General features: G+C 42.6%; 1 protein-coding gene across 1 annotated transcript; it reads left to right on the top strand.

Moving 5' to 3' along the window:
* Positions 1 to 1963: 1963 nt before the first annotated feature.
* Positions 1964 to 7713, top strand: panx3 (pannexin 3). Its single transcript, XM_026372713.2, has 6 exons — positions 1964 to 2013; positions 2211 to 2402; positions 5238 to 5380; positions 5783 to 5997; positions 6475 to 7226; positions 7634 to 7713. The coding sequence occupies exons 2-6, from the start codon at positions 2219 to 2221 to the stop codon at positions 7690 to 7692; spliced, it is 1353 nt and encodes a 450-aa protein (XP_026228498.1). The 5' UTR covers positions 1964 to 2013; positions 2211 to 2218; the 3' UTR covers positions 7693 to 7713.
* Positions 7714 to 17115: the final 9402 nt, after the last annotated feature.

The raw sequence follows: 17115 nt of genomic DNA, 5'->3' as shown, positions 1-17115 counted from the left end.
TCATTATGTTCAGATATGTGAAAACATTACATCTGGTAAATGTTGATGTAACTACTGGTCAGAAGTGTTGGGTCCTTCTTGGAAAAACATGTTTTCAGCTGTGCCAACACAACGGATCACTTTAAAATGAATCAACCTGCATTAGCAAATGCAAACAGCTTATGATCAACTTGATGTTAGAAGATCTGCTTTTCCTTCAGAAACATAGATATTTCTAAGTAACTCCAGACTTTTCAATGATAGTCAACAAAACTGCTCAGTTATTTGAATTGACTGTTGATACAGCAAAGATGGCAAAGTACAGGCCAACAACAACTACAACAACAAAATGTTCCACCCCTCAACAGAGTGCAACATCATTCAGGTACAGCAGATGCTGTGTTTCCCAGTCAAACCTCTCTGTACCTCAGTGGTAGATCGTATCGTATCTCATTTTGTCATCACTCCGACATCATCAGTTTACCACAGGGTTGAATGTCCACTGAGTTATACTCAAATCCTAAATGACAGACCTGCCCCTTCCATGATTTAAACTCTAATAGACAATATTATTCTATTATCGATTTAGTGTTAATACTGATGATGAAATACTTTGTTATACCTTAATAATGAACTGCTCCTTAACACTTGTTGCCAAGCGCCATGAAATAAAAAAAACAACATGAAGATATTGACCAAAAAAGACAAAAGTTAAAGATGAATTTGACTGATACACGACTGTCGCCTGACTCTGCAGTTCCTCTCTCATCTACAACTGCAACAACTTGCAGCTCACTGCTTTACAGTGTTTGGTTGAGTCTCACCTCTGTGATCAACACTGTTTCCACACGCAGCAGCAGCAGTTTTCAACCAAAACCCAGAGAATTTGCTGAGCAAATAGCAGACAGACAGTTAGCGAGCATGTGCAGCTGGATATTTCCCTGAGGAGCCGGGAAAAGCAGAAACAGTGGAACCAAAGTGAATAGTGCACAAAGATTCATCAGATGGACACTGATTCTCTCTAAATGAATATTATACTCCTCTGTGTACGCTGGACGTGCAAGCAGCAACTGCTAGATAACAAGTTTGCCATCATAATAAAAGATGACAATGTAAGTTTCCACTGTCCCCGAGTGACCAGGATCGGACGTTGAAGGTTTCGATATTTTTAGCCAACTAAAAACCGTGCCAGTCACAGGAGAGGCCTGCAGTCAGCAGCTCCTCCCAGAGAAGCTCCAGCAGTCAGAGCACTCCATTTGTGCGCAGCCATAAGAGGCTGCTCGTCAGGGAGATGCAATTTGAAGCATTTGAACAAACACCCGGTGATCTAATTTTCTTGATGAAAGCTGGGGTCAGTGCAGAATCCCAGCTGAACATGGCTAACACCACCAAATGCAGTGACATCCGGAACGTATAGGATGAAGTACATGTTCTGCATTTGAATGTTTTCAGACCCCACAGTGCAGTCGGACTGGATATTTCACATCCACTTAAAAAAATAGGACTTTTTCATGCTGCTAGTTCTTCCCTCAAACACACGTCCTGCAAAGGTCAGGAGCACGACCGCCTCTTTGTACGGCGCAGTATTTAGCAGTAAGTCTGAGGCTGAAATGAAGTAAAAATAGTCTCGGAATAACAGAGGCTGAAAAAGCCACTGGCGATGGCTGGCTTTATTTTTTTTTTTTTTGAAGTGGGCCACAGTGACCATGCTTCACAGCATGAACACGCCAGAGCAACACACACACACACACACATATACACACACAAAGCCACAATTGCACGGCCTAGTGTTGAGCACTGGAGGTCTGCTGCAGTCGGTGCCATCTGGGCGTCGACGTGCTCCCAGATGTAGTCTCTGTAATTAGAGTCAGACCCGGCTCGGCCTGGTCCAGCCCTGGTCCAACCTCTCATTTTCAGACGCCCTCCCTGAATACTTATGGAGCTTCCCAACACTGCGCGGGCCTTTAGAGGAACTCATTGGATCTGCAAGCGTACTTTCAAATTGGATCATCAGAGAGAAGTGGATGACTTAAGGTAGGTGCTTTACTGGGAATAACACTTTATAATTTCACACATAGCGAACTGACAGAAATAGATAAAGAGAAAGGCGAGAAGTGACTTGAGGTCATGAGTCTGATTTGTATTTCCAGCATAGAGAGTACACGATATCTTCCGTTCATACTTGACTGTGTCCTAAAAAAAATAAGCCTTTTTTCTTATCACTTCAAAAGTGTTCAAGATGTCCATCGCACAGTCAGCGGCCAAGGCCATGCTATCTGATGCCCTGCTGCAGGACAGCTCTGGGATAAACCGTATCAACCACCTGGAGCTGGAGCTTCCTCTGGACAAGGTCATCAAGTTTGTGTCTGTCGGCCTTCCACTGATGCTGGTGTGCATGGCCTTCGCCCGAGAGATCTCCCTGGGTGAGCATCTGTCTGCCTCCAGCCTTTTTTAAACTCTATCTTAGGCCCTGTGTTTTATATTCCGCTTGCTTCTGCCCCTAATTATACCCTATATTCATGAGTGCTCTTTTTTTCCCTATGCTTGTGTTTTGGCTTTGTGGTCTACAACATCACTGTTATGCAGAAACATGTCTCCTGTATTGTAAACGTGTCCTTGAATGGCTTATTATTTACCTGTTGAACTGCATTTAGTAGAACTTAGAGCGATAAGGAAGAATATCATCCATACTAATATAAACATGCTTCTTTTTCCCGTGGACCTTGGTAGTTAATTCAAAGTCAACGCAAAGATGTAGACACAAATCAAAAGTTTACATGTTCCAAAGAAGTGAAACTGCAGTAACAGTTAAAGCTACTGCAGATAAAACTTAAAAAACTTACTTGAGGAAGTGGAATATGAACAATGAGAGCTGTCCTTAACAGAATTAGGGTTCCATTTAGCGAGAGGAAGACAACACTTAAACAGCACCTACCCTGGCTGGAAAGCATTGACTAGTGGCTCCATTAACACCCCTTCAGCACAATCGCTGCCACAGTGGTAACGACGATATGACAACGGAGAATTACTGGAAACACTAAATCCATTGTGCAGTTTACTGACTGTGCTTTTAACTTTTGCGTCCGGACTGATTCAGACCGCAGAGGATTTGGTGTTTTCTGCACATCGCGCAACACATCCCACATCGTCTTGTCCGTTGTCATTCACACCACAGAAAAAGCACAACCGACAACCCAAAAGATATGTGGCAAGTCCACAGCACGAGTCTTTTGCTGAGGCGGCTGACTCCCTTGACTTTGAACTAAGCGTCGTTTCTCCAGAGCTGGTCTGCAATCAGCCTGATGCTCCTGATTCTAATTGCCATGGGGAATGATTGAGAGCCGCGTTCACTAACACTGGCACGCTGTAATTACAAGGCAAAGTTCCTCTGTGGCAGCTCCCCTCTATTTGAGTCAAATAAGAGGATATGTTGATTAAACAGGGGGGGAGGGGTGTACAACATGACATGGTGCTGGGGGTAGGCGGCTCAACGGATGGCTCCTGGCTGCCTATGTGCCGGGTTGTCAATTTCACAACAGTGCTTGATTGCGCTCGTGTCTGGAGTCGGCTCGACTTGCACCTGCACTCTCTGCCAAGAATTCTTGTACTAAGCACAAATGTGGGGATGATGTGCCAATGTTAATTGGGGAGTGGGAGTAGGAGATAGGAGCAGTGGCAGAAGTGTAGGTACCCGCGTTTTGCCAAATGGCTCGCCGGGATGGGCGAGCTGAGGGAGAGAATATTTCACAAGAGTCGATGAAAAGGCATGTGCTGTTGTTTTCAATGCAACAGTAGGAATTTATTTTTCCTTTAGAATGACTCGTCGATGCATGTGCCCACATATGCTCCTACATGCAAACTGCAAAAAGATAGATTCCCACAGTAAGCTGCATTAAAACAAACTGTGGTGGCACATATGGTGTAATTTAAAGGATAGTTTTACCATTTTCAATGAACACACACTGAGACAGGTTGTTGCCCGCTGTCACTATTTGTCCTGTTAATGCAGGTGTTTTAATCCAAAGTCCTCTCTCTGTGCAGAAATGTAAATAAAATGTTTATCTGAAGACAACAGAAGGCTTCAGCCTTACAAACAAGTCACATATCTTTAAAAACACAATCACAACGATTGAATTTTATACTAAAAAGATTTTGGCAGACATCAACGTGATTTAATAAACTCACACTGCTTCAGCCTCATATTAGTTGGAGATCCACATTTTTTTTACACATAACAAGACTTTAGGTTTTAGGAATCTGTCTTTTAAACCTAAACAGCAAGTAGCATAATATAAGGTTACATAGGACGACCATACGAACACAAAACGCTTAGTAAGAATATTTTTCTCTTGGCTCATTTAACATTACAATAGTTACTAATCAGGGTGAAGATCTCTTTTCACTGTTTTCAGTGTTGTGGTGACTGTTGACGTGTTCTCAGGACTGGAAGCTAATCATATGAAATGCTCCACCTTGATGCTTTTTAACTTTATAAAATGAAAAGAACATGAAAACAGATTCAGAGGACCTTTTTAGAAATTATATTTGCTTGTTACGTTATTTCTTTATGTGGCTGATGTTTTAATAATGAATTAATTACAATAAAGTGACTAATTAATTTCACATACACATATGGACCATGTAACAGCTGCTTATAATAAGGTGGACTGGAACGAGAAGCCCTGTCATTATAGTAAATTAGTGGCAGCATGTTTCTACTTACAGGGAGCTGGGTAAATGTGGAAGGTGCTTGTAATAAGTAGAAGCTCTGTGTTTCTCTTGTAGGGCTCTGTGGTAGTTGGGGCACACCCTCGGTCTGTTCCCTCCTAAGCTCTCTGTTTAAGGGTGGGGCACCCTTGAGAAATGACAGATGGGCATAGAGCATAGATTCAAGTGGCTGGGCTGTAAGTGGTAATATCAAGGTGAAGTAAATATAGGCTGGAGAAGCCCATTTTGGAATCAAGTCACCCTGGGTTTTTAAATGCCAGGTTGCCATTTGGAAACATATGATTTCTCCAGTGAAAATTTGTAGCACTGAAAGGAAAAGGGCACGCAAGCTCACATGTACATATCTCAGAGTGAACCTCCAGCACTGAGCACTGAGTGTGTGTGTGTGTGTGTGTGTGTGTGTGTGTGATATATCAAGAGCTTAGAGGTTGCTTACAGGCAAATTGATAAAGCAGGATCAAAGGAGGCTGCGGAAACCAATTCCCTATATTAGCACTGATGTTACAGATCAACATTTGTTTATTCTGCAGGGCCTCAGATCAGCTGTTTCCCTCCCAGCAATTTCACCATCAAGCAGGCCGGCTACGTAGACACGTACTGCTGGGACTCTCTCATGCATCATGAGTTTGACAGGGACGGCAACTTCGAGGAGCGCTCTCTCTGGGTTCACAAAGTAAGTCGAGAGATTCTGATCGGGGCCTGCCTGGCTTGTTATGCCCGCCTGGGGTTACAAATCGTGAGAAAGTGCTGACGAACAAACTCTTTACTGTGACTTGCAAAAGTGTTGGAAATGTCAGTGTAACCCTTTAATAAGAAGCAGGGAACCTGATTTGTTGACAAAACCTTTAGCAAAGTAGTCAGACCCAGTGCTGTTGACATTTAAGGGCCAGTCACAAACAGAAAAGCAATTTTATATCCTGACTTGTGCTTTTTTTCTTGCTTATTCTTTTTTTTTTTACTGAATTGTGAGGTGATTGTTTATGTGGCTCATCACTGCTCGTCTGTCCTCCTCTACTACTTTATCTTTCTTCTTCCTTCTCCACTCTGTCGCCCTTTTCGGTCATTATCTGTCCAGATGTTCCCTTACTCTCTTCTGGCCATGGCAACGTTGATGTACCTGCCCGCCCTGATCTGGCGCCAGCTCGTCATGCCCACACTGGGCTCGGACCTGCTCTTCATAATTGAAGAACTAGACAAGTCGTACAACCGCTCCATCCGCATGGCCCAGAGCATTCTGGATATGCGCCAAAACACCAAGAACCCACTCACATTTCAGGCCGAGCTGCAGAGGTAAGGGTCCAGTGGCGCTTGCCCTGCAGCATAAATATTCAGAGCTCTTCTGTGTATATCTGTTGTGAATATAACACGTATATTTTCCAATTTTTGATGTTTGTGTTACTTTAGAAATACTAATTTGCCCCCAGTTTACACTACACCATGTTAAATGAAACTTTAATGATTCCCATAGAGAAACTGAGTAATTGGAGAAGCAAATTCAGGTCACAGAAGTGATCCCATGCTGTCAGTTTGAGTCTCTTCATAAACTGGGGAAATGTGGTTAATTATGTTTTCCTGTCCTTCAGCAACTACTGTTTGTATGTTATAAAGCAAGATTTTAAAATCCAGGAGTCTGTGAAAATCTCTTTTGGCTGTCGTAGGTTAGAGATGCTAGTAGCCAAAAGCGGTTGGATTGGGAGGCCACCTGGCTCCCTGTAAGGACGTGTGCAGTTTCATGAACATGTTTTCTCTCCTCCATTTTCATTGCAGGGCCAAGAAGAAGCGATACTTCGAGTACCCTCTACTGGAGAGATACATGCAATGTAAACAAAACTCCTACTTCCTTGTTAGCATGCTGTTCTTGCGTGGCTTCCTCCTCCTGACCTTTATGAGTGCTGCCTGTCTCTACCTGGCCTACTTCCACCTGTCAGCCTTCCTGCAGGACGAGTTCAGCTGCTTTGTCCGAACGGGGATGCTGCGTGATCAGAACTGGGTTCCTGAGTTGGTTCAGTGCAAAATGATTGGCCAATTAGTCTTTCAGGTGATAAGCGTGGCCAATGGTGCCATCTACGTCCTGTTGGCTCCCATCGTTCTCTTCAGCCTGATTCGCCTCTTTGTTTGGGACACTACATTCATCTCCGTCTATGATGTCCTCCCAGCTCTGGATCTTATCAACCGTCACAAGTTAGGCTGCCCACTGAATGACCTTAATGTCCTCCTGCTGTTCCTGCGTGCAAACGTAGCGCACTTGAAGTCCTACGGAAAGGTGAGGGCTTTGTGCTCGCTGGCGCCACCCCAGGTGGGCAACGGTGCCGCGGGGCAGGGCCTAAATGCAATGCTGACCCAAGAAGAGATAGAGGAGCGTGAAGAGGCTGCGAGGGAGCTGGCTGAGGAGGTGGAGGAGGCCAAGGAGGAAGGGAAGCTCAACTTAGTGGACATCATGACTATTCTGGGAGCGGCACAGGGAAGAGTGGTGAACTGCAGCGAGAAGAGGCCTTTGGTGGAGGAGAATATGAGCCTGGGTACCGTAACACTTATCTACTCACTCAAACGCATTCTTCTAGTGGCTATTTTTGTCTACATCATTTGGGATGTACAGAAAATTATTAAGTGACCTCCAGACTACAGATACAGAGAATGAATATCAAGTTTAAATATAAGATAGAAAAAACAGTCCTCACTGAATACAGACTAAGGTCATATTCAAGTGGACCTTAAGATGTGCAACTGTGGGCAGTGAATCCAAATAAAGGATTTGTTAAATATAGTCTCTCTCTGTTGTTTATGACTGTGTTGCTTTTGTTTTTCACTTTTAAATGATCCACAATTGGCCACATTTCTAAAAGGGTTGTTTAAAGCACTGGCTGATGTAGAAGAGATAGATCTGTGGTACTTTCTGGCCCTAACTGCCCTCTCTGTCTCTTCACAGAGCCAAACCACCAGGGGTACCATGAGTTGAAGGAGACTGCAACCTTTAGTCATTACTAGGCCTCCTATGGACTGAATCAGTATGATAAGGGGGTGAGGGGACTGTACCCACAAAGACTGTGGATGACAATTTAAGGTTTCTGTGGTCAGTCAACCAAAAAAAAAAAAAAAAAGTTTTTGTATTACTATAAATTGCTCTGGCTGAAAATGTCAAAGGTTTTTGTACTGTAATCGTGTATGATGCAAGAACACAGAAAAAATATTTGCACTTGGTTTCAAAATGTGTTTTAGAAGTCATCGGATCTCAAGTGTACGAGACAGCTTCTGATCTGATCACTCAAAGCTGAGGTGATCTGGGGTGCACGCATCTTTTGTAGTGCATCTAATGTTTTCTGATGAATGCCTGACAAGGAAATTACAGACAAATACATCACCATAGTGGGAGATGGCTGTTGATGTTAGCGGAGGTGTTGCGGCAGTATTGACATCTGAACACACGTGGTCTGCTGGACACCTTAGAGATGCATACATATGGACAGGTGTGAATCGTGATGTGTCTCAGGCGTCCGCTCGTGATCCAAACGTCCAAGATGCCTTTTAAAACCAAGTGTAAAGAGGGTGTAAGTCTCCACAAAGAGTACTTTATGCCTATTTGTCATCTTTCATTGATTTCATTGTGTATTTGTAAGGAGTTCTAGAAGTATTTAGTATACTGTATGTTATTTGAGAGAACTATGGTTTCCAGCATCATTGTCTCTAACTTGCATTTTATGAACGTAATTAAAAGTAAAGTACTAAATATTGTAATTTATGTATTCTTTTTTTTTTTTTTTTTTTGCTTTTTCTAATGTTATTTACTGCATTGGCAAATAAAAGGACCTCTGTTGTTTTCTGTGAATTCCGAAACGTGTATTGTATGTCGTTCTGAATAAATGAAGTTTTTGTAACAAACCTTGTTTATGTCGTCATTAAATGCCACTGGATCCTGCAGATAAGCCATTCACATTTGTAAAATTGAATTTTTGACAAACAAGCTTCCAGTGTAACATATCGGAAGGTCAAAACGAACCATCCATTTAAGGACAGCAGAGAGCCTCTTGTCTTTTCAGTGCTTTTATTTTTAGCACATGTAATTTCAGAGCTAGAGGTGCTAAGCGTTGTTCCCGTGCACAAATGTCAGATACTTGTCTACAAAAGGCAGACGCTGAATGGGCAAAACACTCTCATTAAGGTCATAGTTAATTACTTTAAAAGGCTCGACATTTTGTTAGTTGGTAGGTCATTGTATTCTGTTTTCATGCTTTTAGAAGTGGGCTTCACAGTTGTATTCACAAGCTTGGAATGTCTTTGTTAAAGCTTTTGATAGTTTTCTAAGATCACAATTAACAGAATGAGGAATGCACAAGGTGCGGAAAAAGCGCCAACTAACTTCCAGCATTTTGACACACCTAATAGATGTTGCTCTTGGTCAAAGTGCTTGTAATTAAAATTTAACTGCTAATTAACCAGCAGGCAAACAAGTGGTAATATAACTATTGCCTATGCAAGTGAAGGGAGGCCTTGCTGGACCCTGCGCACCCCTTTACCCTGACATGCTCATGAATGAGAATTCTACAAAATGAGCTCCGGGTTTGCTGCTTTTCAGCCACAGTGTGGCGTAAAGCATACAATTATTTTGACGGACAGTTAGGCAGGTAAGTTTCCTGGTGGGTAATAGGGGCCATTGGTGTACAGCAGGAAGTCCAGTTACAAATAGCGTGTGTGTGCGTGTGTGTGTGTGTGTGTGTGTGTGTGCAGAATTCTATGTCACTGCAAAAAAAAAAAAAACTTCATGAAGAGTATTTTATTTGAAACTTTGAAATTGCAGGTAATGGAGCACTTTAAGCTAAATGCTTTTTCAACTTTCAGATATTATCTGTGTTAAAATTATGGTTAGGCTTTCACGGCTTTCTGCTCGACTGTAAGGCTTTATAAAATATCTGTTTTTAGTTATTTATTTATTTATGCCACCAACACTCATGCATGTCAGATCCGTCCTCCATTATCCATCTGGTGCAAAGCAAGCAAAAAGAAAGACAGATGGTGATAATAAATGTTCTCCGAATGGGAGAAAACTCAGATCAGAGATGAACACAAAGGCGAATCTCAGTATCTACTGTGTGTGATAGTGTTGCGTTGTCTGCAGCTGGCTGGTTCAGCCCACTTGGGGGCATCATTGAGTCACGCTGAAACTCTCCAGTCCACATTGTTTTGACAGCAATATATTAATTTAGGACTGCATCACAAGTGGGGTCACTCTTGATATTCATAATTCCTGTAATCAAAACAAACGCGAGTGCAGCCTCATTCGAATCAGTCGTATCAGGCGTCCACCAGGTCCAGACTCCTCTGCCAGAGTCTGTAAAAGCTTTTGTGCTGCAGCCAATTTCCCAGAGTCAGAATGTGTGAGGAGGCTGGTGTTGCTGTGATTGGAGCCCTGCCTTTTAGAATCAACAAACTACTGGCAATATTCATTGAGTTCAGCTATGTCAGCAGGATGGACCCCACTGCTTGCCCTCAGTGTTTCCCAACAGGGCATAATGCTTCCATTTTAAAGCAGGATTTGATTGAGTGAAATGAGATATCAAAGGCGTCTTCCGCCTTCTTCACACTGCCATTGCTGTCTGCTTGGATAATGGTGATGACTCAGTTATTTCTAAACAATGCTGAGGCCTTATCATAACAGGGCTTATATGACTTCTAATGCAGCTTGCAGCACAGCAGCGATGCAAGATCTGAGCGATTGACTTTGTTACATTATAGGTTTTGACAGCTCTCAGTGCCCTAACCTTCTCCATCAACTGTGCATGAGAAATCTGCTAATGGGAATTGATAGAAACGTCCAATTACTTTGCTCTCATCCTGTTTGTTTCCACCGAGTATGTGAAGTTAATGTCAGAGGAGTGTCATGAGTGTAGAGGATTGAATTCCTTCAAGACCGTCCACACTGTTTTTGTTGTGATGATACATGCAGCTAGCTCTGATGCAGCTAGTCTTTTCCTTGTTATGGTTTTACAAAAATGCTGTTTTGCCATTAAGAGTGCTGACTGTAAAGTCAAGGTCAGATGCCTATAGATCAGTGTCAGGAGGAATTTAAAGTGAGTCTCAAAGTGGTGGCAGAATACTAAGAAGGAGCTGTTAGTAAACCCGTAAACGCAGCTGAGGCGACCTCAGGTTCACGACACTATTGATCTACTTCCACTAACCGTCTCGTTACAATGGCCGTGTAATGAAGACAGCACGTTAAGGTACAAGTGATGGCCACGCTGTGCAGAAACACACTCAGTCAGTTCTGTATTGTTGTGCAGTAATTACAGAGGTCCTTAAAACAGGGGTGAGGCTAGAAGGGGGGACAGGGGTGGCACAGCCGCTCCCTAATACCTGGTGACCGCTGCCCCCTTACAAGACTGAGAAACTGGTTAATACTTAGATATTAATTATAATAATTACACACTTTATTGATCCCCTTGGGGAAATTGTAGTTGGACAGCTGCCAGACAGTTCGTATCTGCACTACTACTGTGTTTCGGTGTCTTGTTTAAGGACACCTCAAGAGGTAACTAGAAGGAACTGGAAGTTAGTCCAGTTCATTCATTTCTTCTTCTTCTTCTTCCCCTGATGCTCCCATCACTGTGGAACAGGGTAAATCTGGACTCATCAGACCACATGAACTTCTTCCATTGCTCCAGAGTCCAACCTTTATGCTCCCTAGCAAAGTAAAGTCTTTTTTTTTGATTAGCCTCACCGACAAGTTATTTGGTAAAGGCTACACAACTATTTAGTTCCAATCCCTTGAGTTCTCTTTGCATTGTGCATGTGGAAATGCTCATACTTTCACTTTTAAACACAGCCGTGAGTTCTACTGTTGTTTTTCTACAATTTGATTTCACCAAACAGTTAAATCATCAATAATCATGATCATTTCCAGTTTTTAATAATATTAGTAGTTTCATCAATCTCCTTAGATGGTTTCTTTGCTTGATTCATGTCAATAATTTGACCCTTCACCCTTAACATCTTTTCTACGACCACAGGATGAGTCTTCAGAGACAGTTGTTTAAGAAATGAGAAGCTACTCACTGCATCAGTTAGAGTTAAATAACTTGTTGAAAAATGATCATCCATGCAGTAATAATGCAGCCCCAGCAGTGGGAGGCTCTTACCTATTCGCTTAGTTAAATCCAGGTGGTGTATGTATTTTTGGGACGGTGTCTTAGGTAGAGCTGCCGCATACATAAAATAATCTTGAGCAAAACCCGTCCACCTAAAATCTTTGCAACAAAAGCACAATACAAAAGTCTCATTTTGATCAAATTTGGCAACATCCCAGATACATTTTAAGCCGTTATTCCTTCAGTGTTTTTTACACAGCATCCTCAGCAATTAAGTGACTCACTGCAGACCGCTAATTAGAAGAACTTGTCCAAAACAGAAGTAGAGCCAAATCTGCAGCAGTCCTCGTTGACCCCTCTCGGTTTGAAGAGCTCCTCATCTTCGGAGGGCGTTGCGAAATGCTCGCTCTACATTTGACTCACATGTTTGCTTTTAAGTGTCTTCCCATCTTCTGAGTGACTAATATGTTTTTTTATTTATGTTTTTTTTTTTCTATTCATTGGGTTTGAATGTGGCCTTCTTCTCTGTGTTTAGTGATGTTAGCTAACGCCGTCAATGCGAAGTACTTTCCTTCTCGAACAAATCGTCAATACTGTTGGGACTGTAGAACATGAAAACGCCTGCTTGACCCCCGTCATGTGTCTTTCACCAACTTGCTACTGAATTGCCTTTGTATGTACATCTGCAAAGGAAATCAAATCAGCCGTTAAAGATTGTAAAATTCTTCCAAATGCTTCCACCCCAAGTAGATAAACTTTACTTGTAGAGCCAGCAGTGGTGTCTGAGGCTGAATGAATTAAGACAGCCTATCAAGCAAAGATGGATAATCTTGATTACAGAGTGTTTTGAAGCTTGGTGTAGCTCATCAAACAGGAGTAGAAGATGATAATATAATAATCCAGAGGTTTATTGCTAGCAGATGTCCACAAGGCTCAATCTGTTTTACAAGCAGCAGGTAAAACTCACATTTAGAAAATATTTTATTAATCAAGACTGTTTGCCTTAAAACTACGTGAGGTAGAACTAATTAAATTAATAGGCCAGATGTCTGTATGCATACAAAGGCCAGGCAATTGGATGGGGAATCACTGGAGGACAGATGGACCCACAGCAGATCTGTCTCCGAGGATCATTCTCCCCTGGTCACCTGGAAAGCTGCTTATTTGACTGTGAATTGTTGAAGGATCTAAACAACCATACACGCTTCACATACAACTCTTTAATATCAAGGGCACAGTTTCCACTGGGGTGGGGGGTGGGTGGTGTGTGTGTGTGTGTGTGTGTGTGTGTGTGTCTGTGTCTGTGTGTGTGTGTGTGTGTGGTGTCCTCCTAACAAGTTCTACTAACATGCCAAGTCGACAGCTGACCATCAGCCAGATCAAACACTTGCAGATTGAAGATGGGGATAGAGTCAGTAACGACTAAATGAGAATGAGAATGTGACCCTTGCCATGAGTGGGGACCTCAACATCCTCCAGGTTTAAGCTGTCCAGAAGTTGTAAGAACTCTCAGTCAGGTCTCAGGTCTCAGTCAGACTGATGACATCAATCCCCTTCTCTCAAATGTGATGATATGATTAGTTAGAGTTTGACTTTAGTGTTTTAGTGTAGTCTTACTTATAGCCAGAGGAGAAAGAACGCTGAGGTCCACTCCAGGCTGAGCTGTGTTTTCAGTTTCCATGGTGAAGGTGCTCGGATGACGTAATCGAGCTGCTGCAGAGCGAGTTACTGACCAAAGTGATGGAATGGAGCTCTCGATCTTGTTGGAACCAAACTATCGGCCAGAACCTCTATGGATGCAGAGAGTTTGATGTAGGAGACCCAGTTGTTTAATGACTCTGATGTTACCTGTATATTGGAGGCTGTGGTTACTGAGCTCCAGCAGCTGTGATGGTGCATACTGACTGGTTTCAGGTGGATAGGATGTGGTCCCTGTGTAGAAAAGTTAGCTGTTGTCCATGTGTCCATGCAGTCCCACACAAGCACTAGCGTTGTGTTCAACGAAAGATGCATTTACAGAACACCAAGTCAACTCTGACCTCCAGTTGTGATTTCAGTCCACCCTTCACTCCTCACTCACAGCACACTGGCAAGCTGTTTACCTCAGGTGTCAGAGTCAAGTACAGCTGTCAGCAGGCAAGGATGTGGGATGACACACGAGAAAACGGGGGGAGGGGGTGCTACATTGTATTTCAGTCAGTGCTGTCAGCTTCTGACAATGATAATGTCCTGAAAGGTGCAGCTATACCTTCTCTTTCCACCGCTGCACAGCACTGAGTGAGTGGTGTGTCTTTGCAGCTTATTTAGTCATTTAGACATTTACATGACACGTTCCAAAATAAAAGGCTGCTGGCTGGGTGATTGTTATACTGTAGATCATCCTGGTTCATAAAAAAAAACGAATATTAATCCATCTGGACGAAATTCAGTTTGAGCGGAAAACATTAACAGATCAAACCTCTGCCAAAAGCGAGCGACTCTCCGAATTCCAGGAGCACTCAAACCCTTCATTCTCATTAATCATCTTTTAACTTGGCTGATGCAAAACATATTTTTTGGATTTGTCGAGCACGAGACAGGGGGCCAGAAAATGGAAATGGTCTAAATGGTGGAAATCCAGCATCCAGATGACGACCAAAATCGAATCAATCAGCCCAATCTGTGCGCCAGATTTCACTGGAAAACTGTTCTTACGCTCTTACGTTTCCTGCCAACACAGAGACCAAAAAAACCCCAACAGAGGGAGGAAAACACAACATTTTTGGCATCAGGAACACAATTAATTTGTGTAAGTAACTTGCAGTGTTTTCACCAGAACCTTCACCTGTTGACCTGGGAATGAACATTGATTGGGCTGTGCAGTAGTAGTGAAGTGCAAAAAACTAAAACCTGTGTGTACTGTGTGCAAGATGCTGTATGTAGGTGTGATGCATTATGCATACAGAACAAGACTGTACAAGGTTTAACACCACAGCCAATTTTTCAATCAGTCCTGTCCACTTTCTACACGCTGATGGTGGAAATATTCATGCTGAATCAGGTATCATGGGTTTGCAGCTCGGTGTCAGATCCGTTTAGTTTGGTGACAGATGATTTTCAAACGCCTAAACTCATCTGGATAAGTGGAACAGTTGGAAACAGTTTGACCTCTGCCTTGTAACTGCAAATTCAATTAGCGCTGGTGTCCAGCAGTGTCTGTGGAAGAGAGAGCATAGCCAGTTTATCAAAAAGCTTACACACAGAGAATATGCGGAGAACTGTTTCTAAGGTTGAAAACAATAAAAGATTTCTAAAAAAGAAATTCTTGTTGTTGCTGTTTTGCAGTAATAAGGAAGGCTTTGGCAACCAATAGGAAGCTCATCAAGGATTCTTAGGGAAATGGTTGCTAAGATTTAGTGTCTGATGCTGAGATGAGCTCTGGAAACTTATGAGCTAATGGCAACAAAGTCAGGCTCTGTCCATGGTGCTGATCCTACCTTCCACAATCAGCATCAGATGGGTCTGAAGAGTGCGCAGGGAAGAAATAAGACTTTATTTATTTATTACCTTAATAATAGTAGTAGTATAATTCTTTCTTCTAACACAACTAAATTATACTTTGACTGGAGTGCCCTGGTGGCCTCATGGTTTGTGCTCATGCCGTGTTACCGTAACATTTTGCTGCTGCTGCTACTTGTCATTTGTGTTGCCAACATGGCGACTTTCTCGCTAAATCCTGTCAACTGATTATGGGTTTCACCACAACACAGTGCCACGTCTGACGGCGTATGTTGTCTGAGCCATGACATCACTGTCATCACACACATCAGACTGCATAAAAGACACTTGTGTTGTGAACTGACATCCTGTTTTTCAAGTTGAAGGCTTCAAGTATTTTTTCACCTTAGTTTATTTCTGCTTAAATAAAGTCATTTACATTGAAAAGGCTGTTTGATCTTCTTTTTACTTCTCCCTTTTTTTTCACCTGTCTCTAAAGGCAAAAGCGGTGCTTTATGAATTTTTATCTGCGTTTCCCATAGATGCTGTAAAAACCATAATGAAGGGCACTTTTTGATGTTAATGATAAATATTTGTTCTCATTACTGAGAGCGTGGTTTCCTGATTCCCAGGTTGCCAGGTGTCCAATCTCTTGGCAGTGCCTAAAGATCATCCATCTTGTTTCAATGTTTCCAGCGCTCATCCAGAAGCCCCACTGGCATACAGTGTACAATAAAAGAGCTTAATAGCCTCACAGGCGTTATTGTGCTGGAAGCCCAGGGTGTCTTCTTTGTGATCTAAAATGACTACAAGGGTTTGTTTTTAAAGGAAACAATAAGGCATTTATCAGTTTTAATTTTGAGCATATATAGTTTTCCCTAAGCCACAATGAGGAACGCTTACATGAAAAGCTCTCCACCTGTTCTGCTTGGCCCTGTGGGAGCAGGTGACGTGGTGTGGATTTTATTGGCATGCCAGGTTCAGCTGGTTTAAATGAGGTGTGTATGGGTGGGGGTGATGTTAGCGTGTGTATTGTCTCCACATAATAAATATCATGGCTGTCGACTTGACAGCTGAGCGAAGGCTCCGTGTTGAGTGATGACTTGCTTAAGAGAGGGATAGAAATGGATGGAGGAGACCGATATAAAAGTGCCAAGTGCTGGTCCATCTGCATCTATTTCATCTGTCAGCCATCCTGATGCATCACACGCCAGTTAGGTGTGTGTGTGTGTGTGTTTGTGCAAGTGTGTTCATGCAGGGATGTATAAGTGTATATTTGCAAGTGGTAGACAACTGCCCTGAAGTACAAAGTATTCATCTGCTCTGAATGATGTCCTTGTATTCAAAGCACATCTCAGTGCATCAATAGGCTGAATGGCCATTAAAGGCTTCGGTGAGGCTGTATGTTGAGCCCGTTTAAGATTTTCAAGCGTACTTTGGAATGTATATTATGTTTTCAAAGGTGAAGGTGATGGTATGGTTGCCTTTATATTTGAAAGAGTCAGTGTTATTCTCCAGATAATTCAGAATCTCATCCAGTGTGTGTATCCGTCGTCAGACTTTTACTTATTTTGTGACTGTATTCAAGGCTTGAGGGATGAAGTCCATTCCTGCCACAGTGAAAAGCCATGCCCTGACCCTTATCCTGCACCCTTGGTGTTAGAACTATGAATATTAATAGTGTGGTGGCTGTAAGGTTTGTGGAATTAAGCATGCTCGTACTCGTGCTGCCATTACAGGTGATGCTTATTGCCTCTGTCATGTGTGCTTAGCACATTCTCCTCTGTTGATAACATGCCCTTGGCCTCCAGTCAATCCAGCTATTTATCAAGTGACTCTGAAGAGCAAAAGACTG

This window comes from Anabas testudineus, chromosome 14 (genome assembly GCF_900324465.2).
Source record: "Anabas testudineus chromosome 14, fAnaTes1.2, whole genome shotgun sequence".
Taxonomy (NCBI): Eukaryota; Metazoa; Chordata; class Actinopteri; order Anabantiformes; family Anabantidae; genus Anabas; species Anabas testudineus.
The sequence above is the reverse complement of the archived record's forward strand: the minus strand, read 5'-3'. Positions and strand labels throughout refer to the sequence as shown.

What these genes read in the sequence shown, in the direction of transcription:
- panx3 (XM_026372713.2), top strand. Translation starts at nt 2,219, where the DNA reads ATGTCCATCGCACAGTCAGCGGCCAAGGCCATGCTATCTGATGCCCTG. An exon ending in GCTCTCTCTGGGTTCACAAA is followed by an intron (nt 5,381 to 5,782) that starts GTAAGTCGAGAG and finishes TTATCTGTCCAG; the next exon opens with ATGTTCCCTTACTCTCTTCT. An exon ending in GGAGGAGAATATGAGCCTGG is followed by an intron (nt 7,227 to 7,633) that starts GTACCGTAACAC and finishes GTCTCTTCACAG; the next exon opens with AGCCAAACCACCAGGGGTAC.